Source organism: Symphalangus syndactylus, chromosome 10, assembly GCF_028878055.3.
Source record: "Symphalangus syndactylus isolate Jambi chromosome 10, NHGRI_mSymSyn1-v2.1_pri, whole genome shotgun sequence".
In the NCBI taxonomy this organism is placed as follows: domain Eukaryota; kingdom Metazoa; phylum Chordata; class Mammalia; order Primates; family Hylobatidae; genus Symphalangus; species Symphalangus syndactylus.
Genome location: NC_072432.2, coordinates 68,964,758 through 68,988,429, shown reverse-complemented (window position 1 = coordinate 68,988,429; position 23,672 = coordinate 68,964,758). Strand labels below are relative to the sequence as shown.

The 23,672-nt window shown below is 37.2% G+C and overlaps 1 protein-coding gene across 1 annotated transcript; it reads left to right on the top strand.

The window, feature by feature from the left end:
• Positions 1 to 2,961: 2,961 nt before the first annotated feature.
• On the top strand, positions 2,962 to 12,649 carry LOC129491617 (UDP-glucuronosyltransferase 2B4-like). Its single transcript, XM_055296153.1, has 2 exons — positions 2,962 to 3,023; positions 12,373 to 12,649. Exons 1-2 carry the CDS (start codon positions 2,962 to 2,964, stop codon positions 12,647 to 12,649), a joined length of 339 nt encoding a protein of 112 aa, XP_055152128.1.
• The last annotated feature ends 11,023 nt before the right edge of the window (positions 12,650 to 23,672 follow it).

Here is a 23,672-nt window from a genome sequence, read left to right as displayed (position 1 = left end):
TGTTTCTGGGTATATTTGTGAAGGTGTTTCATGAGGAGATTGGAATTCATCTTTTCTGGTAGATACCCTGGTGACTCTTTGACCTGTGTCGTTTTTATTCCTACCAAGATAGCCACTCAATAGGAGACTAGGACAGATGCTAGGTTTGTGTATGCTGTCAAGTTAGACACAGAGGAGGCAACTCAACAAAACACATGAAATGTCAGAAGCAGTGTATTCTTACAGTTCCTAGAGAGACGCAATCTGCATGATTCACAAGGCTAATGGGGAGGAGGAAGCTCTCTGGGTCATGCAGTACAACTAGCGGATGGGGACCGAGAGAGTGAGTGGTTTGTGAGCCAAAGCGTTTATTGGGATCTAGGGTGTTATCTAAGTGGGCTTCCCTTGGGGAAATCTAATTAGTGGGTTTAGTGCTAGTGGGCTTATGCTCCAGGCATCATTTTTGACTTAGAAGTGGTCACTGCATAGTCTATGTGGGGTCTGGGGTTTGAAAGGTGATTCAAGTATGTTGTATTTACTGGTCCCATAAGGGAGATGGTCATTAGGACGGAGTCGTAGAAGATGAATATTTGGACAAAACTGAGGAATTTGGAGGATGCAGAGGAATCTGAGAGTGTTTCAATGGCTTTTGAGCTCTGCTTCCAGAATAGGAAAGTCCAACTTATATTTAAAATGAATGCCCAGGTCACATAAAATTTTAAGAATTTACTACAATAATTATAGTGCAAATTCTGTTTAACTATCAATACGGAGTGAGGAAAAACCCTCTCATTTCTTGTACTGTAGAAATATGAATAAAATATTTTTAGGAAGATTGCAGATTCAATGGTATTCCTTGGAGAATTATTGATTTATTTTTATAGTAAGATGTGTATTGATGAACCCAATTTCATTTCAGAAGTATTAATATCCTTTTTCTTTTTCTTTCCAGTCAAGTTATAGCTGCAAACAAAGTTCTGCTAAATAATGGAATAATGAACCTGTATCCAACTAGCAATGCAGAAAGAGAGGTGACAATTTCCATGACTCTCTAGATAATCGCCTAAGCCAAACTACTCTTTATTCTCACACTTCCACTTTTACACACACACACACACAAATGCACACACACGAGAAAAGTATTATAGAAGCCATATCTAAGGAATGTAAATCAACATAGTAATGATTTATTAGATACAAACTGTTGTGCTAATAATTTAAGGAAACTAATACAGACATATTTGGGGGCCTAATTACAAAAAAAGATTTTTATGTGTTTGCAAACTACTCAGTTTTTAGAATTAGATGTCCACTAAATATGAAAAGAACTGTACTTTTATTGCTTCATATTTTTGTATAATGATTTGGTCAAATGCTATTTCTAGTAATCAATGAATATTTAAGTGAAAGTTTTCACACAGAGATATCATCTTAAAGAGACTAGATGGTGCTATGTGTCAGAATATGGAGACAGCTTCTGAAAATTCCTTTCCATCTTCATTTAAGAGGTATACATAAACTTTCTTTTATTCTCTATGGATACTGCAACTTTGTAATGCAAATATTGTTTTTCTCTGCAAGAAAAGGAAGAATTTGTTCAGAGCTCATGCAACGATGGTGTTGTGGTATTTTCTCTTGGATCAATTCTCCAGAACCTTACAGAAGAAAAGGCTGATATTTTTGTTTCAGTCCTCACCCACATTCCACAGAAACTCAGTATAACCTCCAAATCTGGTAGGCAGCTATTCCCACAGTGGAGCGAGAGTGTGGCTAATGGTGTCTTTCTATTTGAAAGTTGAATCTTATTTTATACTTAGCATAACAAGTACCAATATAAAGGAAACAAAATTTAAAACGTTATACTAATGTAATTAGGCATAATTGATCATTTGTCCATCGAACCTTGTCATTGCCATGGAAACACATCTTTTTGAATTCATTTGTTTGTAATGAAATAGAAATAAAAACATTAAGTCCCACCAAGTATTTAGTGTATTTAGTGTATGAAATACTAAAATACTTAAGAACTGTGCTAACTTCTTCAAAAAAAAGTTCTGAAGTATGTTGGTTCCAATGACCAGGAAGATGATCATTTTTATCAGCAATACTGATAGAGAGGAATCATGCTTAAATATATCCTCAGCTTAAGTTGTTTTAGGACTCAGTGTAGCTGGGCATAGAAATAGAAGCCTAGATTTATGTGGTTTTTCCAATTAGCTAGAGTTTTCTAGAACTAAAAGGCAATTAAAATTTCTATGAGGAATAAATAGTGCTATTTATGAAATATTCAAAAGCTCTTTTAAAAATATTTAGTTAAATATTATAAAACACAACATAGGCAAGAATGTTAAATAGGAGTGTGAAATCTTGGGTTTTGATTATGCAATTATCTGTTAAGGGGTTTGGTACATCTATACATCCTTTGGATTCAAATGCAAGATTTCTTATAGACTTCCTAAAAATAAAACTATATATATCAACAAGTACGAAGCCACACAAGATGCTCAATTGAACAATGGAATAAAATTAACCCATGTCTCATTTTTTTTTCTTAAAAATTAAATAACAAGAAATAAAGGTGAGAAGGAGGTAGGATGAAAAGACAACTAATCATCCCAAAACAGACAAAATATAAAGCAGGGTATATTTGTAAGAAATTCTAAATTTGAAGAGAGGAAGGACAAGTAACTATAATTTAAGCAAAGGTCATGTTTCCATAATAATTTTTGTCTCTTAAACGCTGATTGATTAGCCAATATTGCTTTATTTTCTAATTCTTCACTTATAATCTCATCATTCCTTTCTAACTGATAATAAGCAAAATGATGATAGTGTACTCAGTAGGTGACTGAGTACACCCTTTTAAAAAAGATATATGTATAAAACCCTATTATTTATTTCAGTATTTACAAAGTAACCCTATATACTTCTCTTGCTATGTAATCTCAAATAGAGTAGGATGTATGAATTATAAATATTTCTATGGCCACATTGACAAGTGCACATTTGCTCAAGGATTTGAGAATTGTTATTCATAATTATTTGTAAACGTTGCTACTTTGAAGGTTTTTCCAACCATTGATTATGTTACCAATCACACCAGAAAATGTTTGAGGCCATGTGATTTTACTAACAATTTTTAGTTTGGTAATTCACCATCTTGGTCTTGGACCTGCAGTGTTATGCTGACTAACAATATGCTCATTCCTGGAGAGTGCACAAATATGAAAAATGATGACTTCAATGGATGCAGAGAAGCCGAAAGAGTAAAATTTACAAATGCAACAGACCATACACATCAGGAAAATATCTTAGGGAACTGTTTGATATGAGAAGCTTAATGACTTCACTTTTTCTACGTTCTCAACACTACTAGGCTAAGCATACAAATTGATAATAATGATAATATGGTATTACACTAGGAAAGGCTTACTATTTTTCTATAGTGTCCATGTAGACCATCACAGTCTACATTTCCACTTTGTCGACCAGTATTTCTTGTGTTGCTTTAAATATAAGGCCCTATTCTTGTGAAAACTTTAAATAGTAAAGGGCATTAATCTTTTTTCAGGAAGAGAACATGTCAACAGTATGTCCAATACAAATAGATTATTTTAAGAGAAGTAATGATAAGAAATATAAAAAATACTAATTTTATGAAAATTTAATTGACAGTACACTTAATAAACTTGGATTTATTATTTTTGCTGTATTTTAAAAAATCTCTAATATCCCAAATCTCTGATTTTTAATCTTTATTTACAATCCAAAGGATTATTTCCTGTGGAAAATAAAACATATTTACTCTGAAAGTAAGATTATTATAATATTTTCTAATCTCTACCTTTAAGAAATATAAATTAGTTAAATAACAGCTTATGTGCTAAGGATTTAAGATATTAGAAAATCTACTTGATCAATAATATTTTATATTAAATATTTGACCATGTAAAGCTCTACGTTAAAGTATATACTCATATTTTAATCAGTTTTACATTGATTTCACAAAAACAGGCATGCCTCAGGGATATTGCGAGTTCAGTTCCACATCACTTCAATAAAGCAAATATTGCAATAAAGCAAGTCACACAAATTTCTTGGTTTCCCAGTGCACACAAATGTTATGTCTATACTATATTATAGTCTATTAAATGTGCAATACCATATGACTAAGAGAAAATACACATGCTTTACTTTTAAAATACTTCATTGCTTAAAAATTGCTAATGATATCTAAGCCTTTAGCAAGTTGTAATCTTTTTGCTGATAAGGGGGTCTTACAGTGACATTGATGGCTGCTAACTGATCAAGGTTGTGGCTGCTGAAAGTTGGAGTGGCTGTGGCAATTGCTAAAGCATAACACAACAATAAAGTTTGTTGTATCAATTGACTCTTCCTCCCAGTAAAGATTTATCTTTAGTATGAGATGCTGTTTAATAGTATTTTACCCACAGTAAAACTTCTTTTAAAACTGTAATGTCATCTCAAACCCTGCCACTGCTTTATCAGGTAAATTGATTTCATATTTCAAACTGTTTGTTGTCATTTCCATAATGTTCACCGCATCTTCAGTAGAAGAAAGCATCATTTCAAGAAACCACTTTATTTGCTCATCCATAAGAAGTGGAGCTTCATCTGATCAAGTTTGATCAAAAGATTGTAGCAATTCATTCACATCTTCAGGCTCCTTTTCTAATTGCAGTGCACTTGTTAGTTCCACCACATCTGCAGTTACTTCTTCCACTGAAGTTTTGAATCTCTCACAGTCGTCCTTGAGGGTTGGTATCAATTTCTTCTAAACTCCTTTCAGTGTTGATATTTTGACCTTCTTCGATGAATTATGACTATACTCAATGGAATCTAGAATGGTATATTTTTTTCAGAAGGTTTTCAATTTATATCGCTCAGATCCATCAGAAGAATCACTCTAGCCACTATTTTCTTATGAAATATATTACTTAAATAATATTTGAAAGTTGAAATGACTCCTTGAACAATGGGTTCCAGAATGGATGCTGTGTTAGATGAAGTGAAAACATTAATCTCTTTGTACTTCTCCATCAGAGCTCCTGGGTGACCAGGTGCATTGTCAGTGAGTGGTAATATTTTAAAAGAAATATTTTATTTCTGAGCAATAGGTCTCAACATGGGCTTAAAACATTCAGTAAACCTGCTGTAAACAAATGCGTTGTCATCCAGGCTTTGTTTTTCCACTGATGGAGCACAGGCAGAGCAGTTATAACATAATTATTTAGGACTCTAAGATATTGCAAATGACAAATGAGCACATGCTTCAACTTAAAGTCACAAGTTGCATTAGCTCCTAACAAAAAAGTCAGCCTGTCCTTTGAAACTTTGAGTCCAGATATGGACTTCCCTTTAGCTATGAAAGCCCTTGATTGCATCTTATTTAAATTGAAAGTTGTTTCATCTACTTTGATTATCTGTTCCTTAACCTAGCCAACTTGACCTTCTTTAGATCTTTCAAATAACTTGCAATTTCTTTATTAACATTTGCTGTTTCACCTTACACTGTTATTTTATGAAGATGGCTTCTTAAACTCATGAATCAACTTCTACTAGTGTCAAACTTTTGATCTGCAGAATCTTCATCTCTCAGCCTTCATGGAATTAAAGAGAGTTAGGGCCTTGCTTTGGATTAGGCTTTGGTTTAAAGGAATATTGAGAGTAATTTGGTCTTCTATCTAGACCACCAAAACCTTCTCCATATCAGCAATACGGCTATTTCCCTTCCTTATCTTTTATGCGTTCACTGGAATAGCACTGTTAATTGCTTTAAAATTTTTTCTTTTGCATTTGTAACTTGGCTAACTGGCAAGCAGTCTAGCTTTTTGCCTATCCAGATTTTGACTTACCCTCCTTACTAAGTTTCATCATTTCTAGCTTTTGATTTTAAGTGACATGCAACTCTTCCTTTTACTTGAACATGTAAAGGCCATTGCAGAGTTATTAATTGGTCTAATATCAATATTGTTATGTCTCAAAAAATAGGAAGGCCCAGGAGAAGGAAAAAAGATGAGAATGGCCATTTGGTGGAACAGTCAGAATATACACACTTACCAATTACGTTTGCAGTCTTATATGGGCGAGGATTGTGGTACCCCCTAGCCCTCTGCCAAATTATAATAGTAACTTCAGAAATCTTTGATCCCAGATTATGATCACAGATATAATAATAATAATGAAGTTAAAATGTTGTGAAAATTACCCAAATGTGACACAAAAACACAAAGAAAGCACATACTGAAAAAATAACACTAATAATCTTGCTGGATGCAAGGTTGACAGAAGCCTTCAAATTTTTTTAAAAAACAAGATCTGCAAAGTTCAATAAAAGCAAAGAACAGTAAAATGAGGTATGCCTGCCTATTGCACTTTTTATTCTGTTTAATCTCTTATATTTTTAGTGGCATATCTTGTTGAAGTTTTAATTTTAGTGCTTGATTTGTTAAAGATATAGATGACCTCAACTGCCTTACCAAAAATTTTTGAAATCCTTACAAATTTTAAAAGGATATATTTACAAATTAATTCCAATTTAAAAACAAGTACGTAAAGAAAAATTTAAGTATTATTTCCATTATGTGTGTGTATATATATATATATATATATATATATATATATATATATTTTTTTTTTTTTTTTTTTGAGATGGAGTCTCACTTTGTCATCCAGGCTTGAGTGCAATGGCGAGATCTCAGTTCACTGCAACATCTGCCTTCCGGGTTCAAGTGATTCTCCTGCCTCAGCCTCCTGAGTAGCTGAGATTAGAGGCCCGCACCACAACACCCGGCTAAGTTTTTCAATAGAGATGGGCTTTCATCATGTTGGTCAGACTGGTCTCAAACTCCTGACCTCGTGATCTGCCCACCTCAGCCTCCCAAAGTGCTGGGATTACAGGCATGAGCCACCACACCCGGCCCCATTATGTGTATATAATCAAGAATGCAAAGTAATTTATTTGGTATGTGTTTAAAATTTTTTAAATACTGATTGTACTTTGATGTTCGTCATTTTATTGTAATCTGGAGAGACCTGTTTGTATTTGTTCTATGGCTGTTTATTCTCTTCAATTAAATATACTGATTGGCTAAGATGCTGTGAGGCGAGAGGCCATCTGGAGAGCTGAGCCTGCATACACTGTGGGGCTCTCTTTGGTCTCTGAAGCTGGCCACCTGTAGCATAGAACACTTGCTGCTTCTCAGTAACGGTTTCTATAAGACTTTCCTTGGCCTTCAATTTGGCATTGTCTTTTGAGATAACTGGAATCAGAATCTAATTGGCCTTTGGTGTGTTTTCTCCTGACCACCTATGCTGCCCTCACAACACTCTCCAGGCTTGCTTTTTTTTTTTTTTTTTATTGTAGGGAGCTCAAAGAATAGAATTCTAAAACCCATGGCAAACAGTGAATGGAAGAGAGAGAAAGAATATTTTTAATGAAAGGGTCATGTTTTTATGTGTTATCAGAAGGGAAGGCAGAAAAATTTACATTTCTCCTGTATGTATGCATAATACATGTTTTTGCATATCAAATAAAGGCAGCTGTTCCAAATTTTGCTGTGCATTAAAACAGTCTGGGGAACTTTTGACAAGAATGATTCCCATTCTGCATACCAATGAAAACAGATTTTGGAATTAAGAGCCATGATTTTGTGTTTTATAAAGATCTCCAGCTGATTTCAATGTGCAGTACATTGGAAACACTAGGTTAAGGTCTAGATAAACAGTGAACATAGTTATTATTTTCATCGGGATTTAATTAATTAACAGTCATTCCATTAGTTTTCTAAATACAAGCTGTCTGTGTATTTCAAATCTACATACAGTTTCCATCAAAGTAGGGGAAAACTAAAAAAAAAAATAGAGTTATTCCAATGTATTAATACTTCAGAAAATGGTGGCACTTCTTGTTTCCATGACAGGTGTACATGAATTTAGTCACAATCCTTTTTCACATTATTTTAATCTGTCTCAACAGTGTCACCTATTGACCAGTCCGCGAATGAGTATATGTACTATCTCCTTTTATAAACCACTTGTGGAGGGAAGTATTTTTGCATTATGAGTGTCTTGTTTTTTTCTTCCGCTTCATATTTTGTTCTGTGTGTTTTCTCCATCTTATTTATAAGCAACAATTATCTCTTTAAAATCTATTTTGCTTTATCCTCAAGTTTTGCTTTCCTCAAAGGGAAATAAGTTTTAAATTATCGTTATTATTTGTTTTTTATCTACAAATGTTCTAATAATGCTACATTAGTATAATATTATGTATGATTTCTTACATTGAATTTACCAGAAATCGTGTTACGTGACTTTCATACATTAATTCTTAATAGATTCATGGGACAAGTATTATTATTGAACTGTATATTAATAGGCTCAACTCTTTTTGTCACATGCCATTATGGGCCTTTAATCAACTTCTCAATGTAAAAAACAAAATAAATTACACAAGAATGGTTGAGATCATAGACCTGAACACCACAAGCACATTTTCCATATTACTTATTGCTACTTCTTCATCAGTTTCTAATCTGATTTCCTGTAAGTGATTTTAAAGAATAGAATATATTTAATGATTTTCTTTATACATTTTATCTAATAATATTTCAACTGTGCTGTTTTTTATAGTTATTTAATACTTATATATTAGTATTTTGGAATGTTACCAGTTAGCCAAACATTTATATAAGATGTTTCTGTAAAAAAAAGAGAAAGTTTAAATCCCAGACTACTCAGCTATAACTAAACCTTTGGAGCGTGTTCACATTAGGTTGAGCATGATCTGAAGACACTTTATTAATACAAATATAAATTTCTAAATAAATTATTATAATTAAAATCAAATAATGGCCAAACGGATTATTATAACATCACCAAAACTATGCCATTTTTATTTTATCTAATTGCGAGAATTTCTTAGGATATCTTCTATTCTTTTTAAATTATATGAAATATTTCAAACTGACAAAATAGTTTAAAGTCCTTAAATAAGTGCCTATAGTCTCATTACTGAAGACAGAACATAAAAGTATATTGCCATGTTGTCAGTACATATCCTTTAAACGTGATACGTGGTGTGTAGGTGGAGGGAGATCGATGTTGGCGGAATAGGAAACCCATGTTCCTTTTTTTCCTCACAGATAAGTGGACTTAGCAAATATATATATAGAGAGAGAGACCAAATTACCCTTAGAAAAACTCCAGAAACAAGTTAAAACATTGCAGCACCCCAGGCAAAAGCAAAGCCAAGAAGAATCTCATTGAAATTGCTACGAAATTTCACAGAATTGACTCACTATAGCCTACAGCCAGTACAGCATGGCAGTTAGGAGAAAATCCCCTAGCCATGCCTTCTCCCACAGGAAAGAAAGAGAAGAGTAAATTGTGTTTTAATGTTCTAGCTTTTGGAGGGGCTGCACAAGGAGCTACTTTCTATCACCTAACTCAAAGAAATCACAGGAACTAGCAGAATTCGGATGCCTGTGATGGAAAGTGTATCTGTTTTCTCACTGAAAAATTTATTTTTATTATCATTATTGTAACAGACTCGATAATTAAATTTAATTTCCACAGCATAAAACCCACCTACTTAAAGTATAAAATACAAATGTATTAGTATGCTTACAGTCATGAAGCCATCACCATTATATAATTTTAGAACATTTTTATCAACATAAGAGTAACCATAATGGTACAGAAATCACTTTCCATGACCCCTTAGCCCTAGGCTAACACCAATTTGTTTTCTTCTTTATGATTATTCTCTCTACATACTTCATATAAATTGAATGATACAATTTATGATGTTGTGTAAATTACTTCTTTTACCAAGTACAATTTTTGTTGTTTTTATGGTTTTTAGCTTGATTTATGTTGTGTGTATTAACATTTCATTTCTTTTTACAGCAATATATTTTATAATATGGGTATGCCATATTTTATTTGTCTCTATATGATCTGAGAGATAGGTAAATTGGTACTTTCACTTCAAAATAATGTTTAAGATGATCTTACCTTTTAGAGCTGTTTCACTTAGTGTATGTACATTTATTTTATGTGTTTTATACTTACATGTGTATTTTCGAATACATATAGTGTATTTTAAGATTCTAGGCATCAAATAATTTCAAAATAAGCACAAAAAATAGAGGAAATCCTAGGGTTTCTATCATACTGTGGCCAAGGAAAGCCTCTCTTATCGGTAACATTTAGAGGGTTGCCTCAAAAAGAGATAGAAGCATGCCTTGGGTTGTGGCAAGAAAGAATACTCCAGGCATGGGTAGAGAGGACACAATGTATAAGGTGCTGAGATGGGAGCTTAAAGAAAAATATAAGGCCAATGTCCCTAGACCTAGAGTGCATGGCAGTGTTTGGAGAAGAGCTTACCAGTGTCTGATAAAGGAGGATCCTGAGGACCAAATAACAGAGTTGGATTTTATTCTTGATATGATGAAAAGTCAGGCAAAAGTCTTAATCAGGGCGGTGTCATAATCTGACTTTTATTTCAAAAATAATCATTCTGGCTACTGGGTGGGAAACAGTAGGACACAAAAGATTAGAATAGGAGCAGAGCTCGTGGCTATGAGGCATTTCACCCACATGACACAATTAATCTCTAGAAACCTAAAGATGGTAATTCTCAAATTGCATTTTAACTATATATCTTTTACCACTTAAAATGGTTCATGATGCTGAGCATGATTTTATATGCCTGTTTGAGACCTAGAGGAGTGTCATTGGATATTTCGTAACACAAAGAATAAATGCTTAAGCAATGGGTACCCTTTTCTTCATGGTGTGATTATTTCACATTGCGGCCTGTATCAAAATATCTCATTTACCTCATAAATATACACACCTACTATGTACTCACAACAACTAAAAATTAAAAAAATAAAAAAATAAAATTGCGCATATATTCTCTGCATGAAATAATTAACTTTCTCACCTGAACTTCCATTTTTACTTTAAAAATATTTGTCACTTATGAAATCCAATTTAAAAGCCAAACGTTCTATGATAACTCAAATTAAAATACACAAATTCTATGTCAATTCTATTACATTTACTTTGAATCAGATGACACTTTAAAAACCTTTCATGGACTTGATATGCTCAGGCAAATTAACTTACTTTTTTTTATTATTATTATAATTTAGGTTTTAGGGTACATGTGCACAATGTGCAGGTTTGTTACATATGTATCCATGTGCCATGTTGTTTTGCTGCACCCATTAACTTGTCATTTAGCATTAGGTATATCTCCTAATGCTGTCCATTCCCGCTCCCCCTACCCCACAACAGTCCCCGGAGTGTGATGTTCCCCTTCCTGTGTCCATGAGTTCTCATTGTTCAATTCCCACCTATGAGTGAGAACATGCAGTGTTTGGTTTTTTGTCCTTGAACTCAAACAAACTTACAAGAAAAAAATAAACAACCCCATCAGAAAGTGGGCAAAGGACATGAACAGACACTTCTCAAAAGAAGACATTTATGCAGCCAAAAAACACCTGAAAAAATGCTCATCATCACTGGCCATCAGAGAAATGCAAATCAAAACCACAGGGAGATACCATCTCACACCAGTTAGAATGGCCATCATTAAAAAGTCAGGAAACAACAGGTGCTGGAGAGGATGTGGAGAAATAGGAACACTTTTACACTGTTGGTGGGACTGTAAACTAGTTCCAACATTGTGGAAGACAGTATGGCGATTCCTCAGGGATCTAGAACTAGAAATACCATTTGACCCAGCCATCCCATTACTGGTTATATACCCAAAGGACTATAAATCATGCTGCTATAAAGACACATGCACACCTATGTTTATTGCGGCACTATTCACAATAGCAAAAAGTTGGAACCAACCCAAATGTCCAACAACGATAGACTGGATTAAGAAAATGTGGCACATATACACCATGGAATACTATGCAGCCATCAAAAACGATGAGTTCATGTCCTTTGTAGGGACATGGATGAAACTGGAAAACATCATTCTCAGTAAACTATTGCAAGGACTTTTTTTTTTTGAGAGGGGGTCTCACTCTGTCACCAGGCTGGAGTGCAGTGGTGCAATCTTGGCTCACTGCAACCTCCCCCTCCTGGGTTCAAGAGATTCTCCTGCCTCAGCCTCCCAAGTAGCTGGTACTACAGGCGTGTGCCACCACGCCTGGGTAATTTTATTTTATTTTTTTGTATTTTTACTAGAGACGGGGTTTCGCCTTGTTAGCCAGGATGGTCTTGATCTCCTGACCTGGTGATCTGCCTGTCTCGGCCTCCCAAAGTACTGGGATTACCGTTGTGAGCCTCTGCATGTGGGCAAATTAACTTACTTTCAATGTTGATACCTTTATGTTTATCATTTAGATATAAAGAGAATGCTATGAAATTATCAAGAATTCATCATGATCAATCAGTGAAGCCCCTGGATCGAGCAGTCTTCTGGATTGAGTTTGTCATGTGCCATAAAGGAGCCAAACACCTTCGGGTTGCAGCCCACGACCTCACCTGGTTCCAGTACCTCTCCTTGGATGTGATTGGGTTCCTGCTGGCCTGTGTGGCAACTGTGATATTCATCATCACAAAATGTCTGTTTTGTGTCTGGAAGTTTGTTAGAACAGGCAAGAAGGGAAAAAGAGATTAATTACGTCTGAGGCTGGAAGCTGGGAAACCTGATAAATGAGACTCTTTCAGTTTATTACAAAAAGAAGAGGTTGTGATACAAGATTCCTTTCTTCTTTTGACAAAACATCTTTCAAAACTTGCCTTGTCAAGTCAAAATTTGGTTTTTAGAGATTTAGTACCTGTTAAACCATTAGAAATATTTCATGTCAAGGAGGAAAACATTAGGGAAAACAAAAATGATATGAAGCCGTATGAACTTATATTGAAATTGATTGAGCTCATATTGAAATTTATTGTTCTAATTCACAGTTTACATGAAAAAAATTTACTGAGCTTAATTACAGGTTACACATTGTACATGGACACAAGAACATTAAGAAGTCCACTGATGGTATCAATACTGTTTTGCATATACTCAGCATACTTTGGATTCATTTCATGCAGGATTGTGTTGTTTTAATTGTTTCTGAGGAAACTACTAAATAATCAAATTGTATAAAAAGTCTCTCTCTTCCTCTTGATATTTTGAGATAAGTAACGCTGCTTGGCTTTTATTGTGGCTCCAGGTTCAGTGTCACATTTTTCCTAAAAGGTATGATAAAATTGCTTACCATTTTAGAGCTTCAGTCATTTCCCAGTGGGAAGTATGTGGAATTAGAAATAAAGCAACTCCTACCTGGTCTCTACTACAAAATGAACTAATTTTACAATGTGTTTGGTTTTTTGAGCCTATTCTAATTTTCCGGTCATTTACAAATATTCCTCCTTTTCTTATTCTTTCTTTTTTTAGTTATTTCAAGTTTTTGGGCCACAGTTAGTTTTTGGTTACATGGATAAGCTCTTTAGTGGTGATTTTTCAGATTTTTGTGCATCAAGTACTCAAGCAATATACACTGTACCCAATGTGTAGTGTTTTATCCCTCACCTCCCTCCTGCCCTTCTCTCTGAGTTCCGAGAGTCCATTATATCATTCTTATGCCGTTGTGTCCTAATAGCTTAGGTCCCACTTATAAGTGAGAACATACATTGTTTGGTTTTATATTCCTGAATTACTTCACTTAGAATAATGGTCTCCAAATCCATCCAGGTTTATTTTGTCCCTTTTGAGGCTGAGTAGTATTCATATATATATATATATTCCCCCAATGGGTGGATAAAGTAAATGTGATACATATAATATATATATACACACACATATATGTACACATATATATACACATATATACAAAATATATACATAGCATATATATACACATATATATACACATATATACAAAATATATACATAGCATATATATGTATGTATGTATGTGTATACAAACACACACACGTATATTTATATGTGTGTGTATATATATATATCAGATTTTCTTTATCCTCCCATTGGTTGATGGGAATCTAGGCTGGTTCCATAGTTTTGCAATTGTGAATTGTGCTGCTATAAACATGTTTGTATATGGGTCTTTTTCATACAATGACTTATTTTCCTCTGGATAGATGTCCAGCAACATAATTGCTGGATCAAATGGCAGTTCTCCTTTTAGTTATTGCTTGCCATAGTGGTTGTACTAGTTTGCATTCCCACCAGCAGTGTAAATGTGTTCCCTTATTACTACCATGCCAACTTCTATTACTTTTGGATTTTTATATTATAGCCATTTGCCATTTGTATATCTTCAAGTATCTGATCTTTGACAAACCTGACAAAAACAAGCAATGGGGAAAGGATTCCCTATTTAATAAATGGTGCTGGGAAAACTGGCTAGCCATATATAGAAAGCTGAAACAGGATCCCTTCCTTATACCTTATACAAAAATTAATTCAAGATGGATTAAAGACTTACATGTTAGACCTAAAACCATAAAAACCCTAGAAGAAAACCTAGGCAATACCATTCAGGACATAGGCATGGGCAAGGACATCATGTCTAAAACACCAAAAGCAATGGCAACAAAAGCCAAAATTGACAAATGGGATCTAATTAAACTAAAGAGATTCTGCACGGCAAAAGAAACTACCATCAGAGTGAACAGGCAACCTACAAAATGGGAGAAAATTTTTGCAACCTACTCATCTGACAAAGGGCTAATACCCAGAATCTACAATGAACTCAAACAAATTTACAAGAAAAAAACAAACAACCCCATCAAAAAGTGGGCAAAGGACATGAACAGACACTTCTCAAAAGAAGACATTTATGCAGCCAAAAAACACATGAAAAAATGCTCATCATCACTGGCCATCAGAGAAATGCAAACCAAAACCACAATGAGATACCACCTCACACCAGTTAGAATGGCCATCATTAAAAAGTCAGGAAACAACAGGTGCTGGAGAGGATGTGGAGAAATAGGAACACTTTTACACTGTTGGTGGGACTGTAAACTAGTTCCACCATTGTGGAAGACAGTGTGGTGATTCCTCAGGGATCTAGAACTAGAAATACCATTTGACCCAGCCATCCCATTACTGGGTATATACCCAAAGGACTATAAATCATGCTGCTATAAAGACACATGTACACGTATGTTTATTGTGGCACTATTCACAATAGCAAAGAGATGGAACCAACCCAAATGTCCAACAATGATAGACTGGATTAAGAAAATGTGGCACATATACACCATGGAATACTATGCAGCCATCAAAAACGATGAGTTCATGTCCTTTGTAGTGACATGGATGAAACTGGAAAACATCATTCTCAATAAACTATCACAAGGACAAAAAACCAAACACCGCATGTTCTCATTCATAGGTGGGAATTGAACAATGAGAACTCATGGACACAGAAGGGGAACATCACACTCCGGGGAATGTTGTAGGGTGGGGGAACTTCATTTCTATCCATATTCTGTTTGTTTGTTTTTTTTTTTTTGAGACGGAGTCTTGCTCTGTCCCCCAGGCTGGAGTGCAGTGGCGCAATCTCGGCTCACTGCAAGCTCTGCCTCCCGGGTTCACGCCATTCTCCTGCCTCAGCCTCCCGAGTAGCTGGGACTACAGGCGCCCGCCAACACGCCCGGCTAATTTTTTGTATTTTTAGTAGAGACGGGGTTTCACCGTGTTAGCCAGGATGGTCTCGATCTCCTGACCTCGTGATCCGCCCTCCTCGGCCTCCCAAAGTGCTGGGATTACAGGCTTGAGCCACCGCGCCCGGCCCATATTCTGAATTTTACTTCTGTCATGTCAGCCATCTTAGCCTCAGCCTGGTTCTGAACCCTTGCTGGGGAGGTGATATGGTCATTTGGATGAGAGAAGGTACTGTGGATTTTTGAGTTTTCAGCATTCTTGCAATAATTTTTTACCTTTGTGGGCCTGTCTGTCTTCAATTTTTGAGGTTGCTGACATTTGCTTATGTTTCTTTTTTATCTTATTTAATTACCTTGAGGGTTCATTGTGATATAAGGTGAATTCAGCCAATTGACTTTGTTTCTGGAAGATTTTGGGGGACCAACGTTCTGCTCCCAACTCCTGGACCACGTGCTTTAACTCCAGGGGACTTTTATTGGGTCTCAACTTTGTTCTCTGGCTCCTCAAGGTTTTAAGTCTTCTGAGCTGCGGTGGCCCAGGTGAAGCAGCTGCAGCAGACTGCTAGTGAGTGCAGAGGTGTCTGCCTCACTATGGTTGCTCATCACGAAGGCTGAAGCAAGGCAACTAGAGAAGGAGTGGAAGGCCCCTGCTGGAGACTGTGTGCTGTTACAGTGGAGGTGATGTAGGATTAAGGTGGATTGCTGGGCAGCACCATTCTGGGGCTCTTCTCTGTGCTCCACAAGTTAAGAGTGATCACTTAGGTTATGGGAGGATTTCCTGTTCTCTGTGCAGCTTTAGCACAAGGGTGGGGGACTGGCAGGGTCAGGGCTTTCTGGTTCTGTGCCTGCCAAGGCTGTCTGCAAAGGCTGTCAGCAGCGGGGAAGGGTGCAGTAGGAGGGTGTACTGCACTCTTGTGTGCTGCTGGAGCAAGTAAAGCTAAACTTACTCATGCAGATTTGCATCAGCACAGTGGCATGGGGAGTTGCTGTGTACTCAGGAGAAGCTGCAGTCTTGGGAGAGAACATGTAGACTGGGTGCATGGCTATAGGGGCCACCTTGCTGGAGTTCTCCAGTCAGGTACAGTCCACTGTTGCAGAAGCTATGGTGTGAGCCCCCAGAGCACCAAAGTCTACCCTGTAAGCAGTCATGGCCAGAGAGGGGCCCTGGGGAAGGGCAGAAGTCCAAGGAGTGCTCAAGTTGAACCAGCCTCGTCTGATGTGCAGAAATGCCCTGAAAAGACCAGGTTTGACAGTTCCCCTAGGGCTAAAGTCTATTATATGAGCAAGTTGAGCCTAAAGAGATGACCATTGATGGCCACACTTTGCTACAGATGCTCCCACACCAACCCCTCTTGGCTTCACATCAGCTGGCTCACTGCTCCACTACTTTGTTTGTCTCCTGGAGGATCCATACCAGAGAGGTGCTGGTCAGCAATCACTCAATGCAATCGTCCCAGGATGGAGATACTGTTCTGTGGGCCCAAGCCAGGGGTTCCCTGTTTTTTGACTAGCAGTGTGATGTGTGGGATCCATGGGAGATGGTCGGGCCTCCTCTTCCTGAATCAACTGGAGCTTGTTGGAGGTATGAATATGGCATTTAGGGTCTTTGCTCCTTTGGTAGTCTGAGAGTAGCAAGATAAGTTCCACCACAGAAGCTGTGGCAGAGAGGCTTTCAGGGGCCCCTGGAGTCTCTGTCCAGGGAGTTTCCAAGTTGCTACTAGCTCAATAGTTCTGGCAGGGGGTGCCTAGAGGCCCAGGCTTGGGAGATCTTCCCAGTGTGGAGATATGGGAACAGGCAACCACATTACGGTCCGCTCACTTTTCTGTAGGGCTGCTGCAGTATGCTGGGGGCCCACTCCAGTCTCTAGTTGCCTCAGATTTTCCAGTACCTGAAGGTATCATCAGTGAAATCTGAGAAACTGCAAAGATGGCAGCCTGCTCTTTTTCCTAATAGCTCTGTACCAGGGAGGTACAGACCTGTTGTTGGCCCAAACACACCTCTAAGAGGTGTCTGGAGACCCCAGTTGGGAGGTCTAACTCTTTCTGATTAGAAGGACTGTGTTAATACCTCGGTGATGGGTTGATAGCTGCAGCAAAATACCATGGCGCATATTTACTTATGTAACAAACCTTCACATCCTGGACATGTATCCTGGAACTTAAAATAAAACAAATACAATGAACAACAACAACAAAAATAAATTATTAATAAATGACAACTGAATGAAGAAAAGAAAGAAAAGAAAGGAAAAAAGAAGAAAGAAAGAAAGAAGAAAGAAAGAAAGAAAGAAAGAAAGAAACAAAGAAAGAAAGAAAGAAAGAAAGAGAGAGAGAGGGAGGGAGGGAGGGAGGAAGGAAGGAAGGAAGGAAGGAAGGAAGGAAGGAAGGAAGGAAGGAAGGAAGGGAAAGGAAAGAGAGACAAGGCAGGATGATGTCACACCCAGGAGCAATGCAGAGCCAAATGAACCTCCCAGGGAAGTGATGAGTGAATGTGCAACCCCAGGTAACATGCTTCTCCCACAGATCTCTGCAACCATTGGGTCAGGAAGTTCCCTCATGAACCCACTCCACCAGGGCTTTAAGTGTGACACACAGAGCTACCTGGAGTCCAGGTAGAGCAGCTGACCACATTTTCATAGAGCAGCTGTGCTGTGCTGGGGGTACATATCAGCCCCTGTTCACCTTGGAACCTCCAAACCTCAAAGATAGGATTGGTTAGATTGCCCAAACAGCGAAGATGACAGCCTGCCCCTTCTCTGGAAGCTCTATACTAACCCTATAACTGAAAACTCTGTCAGCTGAGGAACACCAGTGGTGGTACCCAAAATCCCTGTTGGGATACTCCACCCAGTGATGAGGAACAGGGTCAGGGATCCACTTAAAAAAGCAGTCTGCTCACACATTTTTGTAGGACTGTTTTGCCATGCTGGGCTATCACTTTCACCCTAGTCGTCTTGGACTCTTCAAAGCCTCCAAGTTGAAATTGCTAAGTCACCCGAACAGCAAAGATGGCAGCCCACACCTCTTGGGAGCTCTCTCCCAGGGTGCTTTCAAATCTCCAGTGGCAGGATAACACTGATTGGGGTGGCTAGAAGCCCCTGTTTGGAGGTCCCACCCAATGGGGAGGAACAGGATCTGGAACCTGTTTAAAGAAGCAGTCCAGCCAAGTTTAGGTAGAGTAGATTTGCAACAGCTGAGGGATTCCTTCCTCCCCGCCCCCGCACTCCGTTTGGACTCTCCAAAGCTCAAAGGGCAGAACAGCTAAGTTGCTCAAACAGCAAAAATGGTAGCCCTCACTGCACACTATCCCTCTGCACCTAACCCCCAGCTCCATCTCCAGTAGGCACAACACTGCTACCATGACTGTCTGGAATTCCAAGCCAGTGGGTCTTACCCTGTGATGTGTTGTGAGTGTGGCGCTTGCAGACTGTCACTGCTTGGCCACCTGAATTCAACCTGTTTGCTAGGAATATGGTCACATTCCTAAACTCCCACTTTCCCAGAGCTACAGCTACTTTTGCCAGGAAGCCCAGAAAGCTGGGGTATCTAAAACTCCCAGGTCTCTACACATGCCTGAGCTGCTGCTCTGCCTAAACTCCATGTAGTTTTGTGTGTCACACTTAAGGCCCTGGTGGAGTGGGTTCATGAGGGGACTTCCTGACCCGAGGGTTACATGTGGGAGAAGTATGTTACCTGGAGTTGCACATTCACTCATCACTTCCCTGGGTCAGGGAGGTTTGCTTAGCTCTGCGTTGCTCCTGGATGGACCATCATCCTGCTTGCTTTCTTTTCTTTCTTTCTTTTGTTCTTTCTTTTCTTTCTTTCTTTTGTTCTTTCTTTTCTTTCTTTCTTTTTCTTTCTTTCTTTCTTTCTTTCTTTCTTTCTTTCTTTCTTTCTTTCTTTTTTTCTTTTTTTTCTTTCTTTCTTTATTTCTTTCTTTCTTCTTTCTTCTTCCTTTCCTTGTCCAAAAGTCATTTATTGATAATTTATTTTTGTTGTTGTTCTTCATTGTATTTGTCTTAAGTTCCAGGATACATGTCCAGGATGTGCAGGTTTGTTACATAGGTAAATATATGCCATGGTATTTTGTTGTAGCTATCAACCCATCACCAAGTATTAAGCCCAGAATGCATTAGCTATTTATCCTGATGCCCTCCCTTCCCTATCCCAACAGGCCCCAGTGTGTGTTGTTCCCCTCCATGTGTCCATGTGTTCTCATTGTAAAGTTCTCACTTATAAGTGAAAACGTGGCATTTGGTTGTCTGATTCTGTGTTAGTTTCCTGAGGATAATGGCTTCTAGCTGCATCCACGTCCCTGCAATGGGCACGATCTCATTCTTGTTTATGTCTTCATAGTATTCCACAGTGTATATGTACCACATTTTCTTTATCCTGTCTATCGTTGATGAGCATTTGGGTTGATTCTATCTCTTTGCTATTGTGAATAGTGCAGCAATGAACATATGTGTGCATGTATCTTTAAAATACAATAATTTATATTCTTTGGGTATATACTCAGTAATTGGATTATGACAATATTAACCTTAAATATAAATGGGCTAAATGCCCTAATTAAAAAATACTGAATGACAAGCTGGATAAAGAGTCGGGATCCATCAGCATGCTGTATGCAACAGACCCATCTCACTTGCAAAGACACACATAGGCTCAAAATAAAGGGATGGAGGAAAATTTACCAACCAAATAGAAAGCAGAAAGAAGCAGGTCTTTCTATCCTAATTTCTGACAAAAGAGACTTTAAATCAAAAAGATCAATAAGCTAAAGAAGGCCATTACATAATGGTAAAGGGTTCAATTCAACAAGAAGAGCTAACTATCCTAAATATATATGCACCCAATACAGAAGCACCCAGACTCATGAAGCAAGTTCTTAGAGACTTACAAAGAGACTTAGACTCCCACACAATAATTGTGGGAGACTTTCACACCCCACTGTCAATATTAGACAGAGTTTTGAAACAGAAAATTAACAACAATGTTCATGACTTGAACTCAGCTCTGGATCAAGTGGACGTGACAGATATCTACATAATTCCTCACCCAGAAACAACAGAATATACATTCTTCTCTGTACCACATTGCATTTGCTCTAAAATCACAGAAATGGAAATAAAACACTCCTTAGCAAATGAAAAGAACTGAAATCATAATAAGAAGTCTCTCCGACCACAGCACAGTCAAATCGGAACCCAAGATTAAGAAACTCACTTAAAACCCCACAACTACAGTGAAATTGAACAACCTGCTCTTGAATGACTCCTGAGTAAGTAATGAAATTAAGGCAGAAATCAAGAAGTTCTTTCAAACCAATGAGAACAAAAAGACAATATAACAGAATCTCTGAGATGCAGCTAAAGCATTGCTAAGAGGGAAATTTAAAGGACTAAATTCCCACATCAAAGAACTTGACAGTCCTCAAATTGATGCATATATACAACTAAAAGAACTAGAGAGTCAAGTGCAAACAAACCCCAAAGCTGGCAGAAGACAAGAAATAACTAAGATCAGAGTGGTGCTGAAGGAGATAGAGACATGAAAAACTATTCAAAAAATCAACAAATCCGGGAGCTGTTTCTTGAAAAAATAAAATAAAATAGACAGCAGTCTAGACCAATAAAGAGGAAAAGAGAGACGAATCAAATAGACAGAATAAAAAAATGATAAAGAGGATATGAACACTGATTCCATAGAAACACAAACCACCATCAGAGAATACTATAAACACTTCTATGCAAATAAACTAGAAAATATAGAAGTAGATAAATTCCTTGACACACACACCCACCCAAAGATGAACTGAGAATAAGATGAGACCTATAACAAGTTCTGAAATGGAGGGAGTAATAAATATCCTACCAATCAACCAAAAAAAACAAAAAAGCCCAGGATCAGATGGATTCATAGCTGCCTTGTTTTTCTCCATTCTCTGTGTATCAGTTCCTTCCTTGATTAGTCCCAATGCAAATGCCTGAATGTTTCAGCTGAAGGTGCTGTATTTACCCACTCCATCTGTTTCTCTCCACAAGAGCCATGCATATGAGCTGCTTCTAGTTGGCCATCTTGCCCACTCCCCCACTTATAATAATTTTCAAGAGTATACTTCATATTAAGTGATTTTGCTAACACAAGAAATACTTCTGAGATGTTGTGGATTTGGTTCCAGGCTACAATAAATCAAAACATGCAATAAAGTGAGTCACAGAATTTGTTTTGGTTTCTCTGGCACATAAAAGTTATGTTTACACAATGCTGCAGTCTATTAATTCTGTAGTAGTATTAAGTTCAAAAAAAAGTACACACCTTAATTAAAAACACTTCATTGTTAAAAAGTAGTAACACTCATCTCAGCCTTCAGTGAGTTGTAAACTTTTTTCATGGTGGAGAGTCTTGTTGATGGCTACTAACTCATCACAGTAGTGACTGCTAGTACTTGGCATGGCTGTGGCACTTTCTTAAAAGTAAGAAAACAATGGCATATGCCACATCCACTAACCCTTCTTTTCACAAAAGATTTCTGTTTAGCATGCATTTTTGTTTGATAGCAATTTTCCCAAGTGGTACTTCTTTCAAAACTGGAATCAATCCTCTGAAAGTCTAATGCTGCTTTATTAAGTAAATTTAAGTCATATTCTAAATCTATTGTTGTCATTTCAGCAACGTTCACATAATATTCACCAGGAGTAGATTCAATCTCAAGAAACAACTTTCTTTTCTCTTCCATGAGAAGCAACTCGTCATGTATTTGTTTTATCATGAGATTGCAGCAATTTACTTACATCTTCAAGTTCCACTTCCAATTTGAGTTATCTTTCTATTTCCACCACATTTGCAGTTATTTCCTCTACTGAAGTCTTTGTTATAGGGCCAACAGGTTCATATGCCCACTCTGCAGTAATAGACCAATTGCAATGAGACATTATGTTTTGCAGCAAAGAAAGAGTTTAATAATTGGAGGGCACTGAGAAGGAAGATAGTTGGAGACCCTCAAACTTGCCTCCTCAAGGAAATCTGGGCTGGAGCTTTTAAGGGGATAATGGAGGGTGATGGACTGAAAAGTTGGAGGTATAAATTAGTCAGGATAATGAAGACAAAATCAGAAGGAGTTGGAAACTGCATTCCTTGGTGAGTCAGCTCCTTGTGGGGTCCTTGAGACCAGCTGGCATCAGGGAGGTCCCTCAGACCAGCTGAGTCAGTAGTTTCATCAGTATGCTGGACCTGAAGGAATACCTCAAAGAGAAAACCACATTTCAAAATGTTTAAGTTATTATCTATAGAACAGTTAAGATGAACTCTAATCTTGTAATAATGTCTGCATAATTCTAAGACGGTAGCCAAAAAACTATGAGGAAGTGAGTCAGAGAGAAAGCTAACCTAATAATTAATACTGAATGTACTACAGGCTTGGTTTACTTTTTTTTTTCCCCTCCCTTTGTCCTTGATTAATTCAACAAAGTCTATAGGAATAGTTTCATCTTGAAACTCTCTAAATCATACGTGATGGTTGTAAGAATCAACACATAAATGCTATATCATAAGTGAATCTTTAAAAATTATGCTAAGTATAATAAGCCAGTCATAAAATATCACGTATTGTATGATTCCATGTATTAAAAAAAGTCCAGAATAGGCAAATCTATAGAGATAGAAATTCAAGTAGCAGTTGCCCAGGATAGGACAAATGCAGAAAGAAGGGGTAGGGAGTAAAAGGCTAAAGTTTATAGGGTTTATTTTTAGGAGATAAGAGTTCTCTAAAACTGACTCTTATGGTAGAAGCACAATTCTGTGAATATACTATGAAACATTAAATTTTACACAATAATTGATAATTTGTATGATATCTGAATTATATGTCAACAAATTTACAAAAGCTTTAGAACCACATTTAGCTATTTTACATTTTGTTCTGTGTCAAAGAGACTGCAGGAACATGAGCCTCTCACTGCTACTCTTATGGACACTATTCTGAAATATATTACATGAGTCAGGTGATG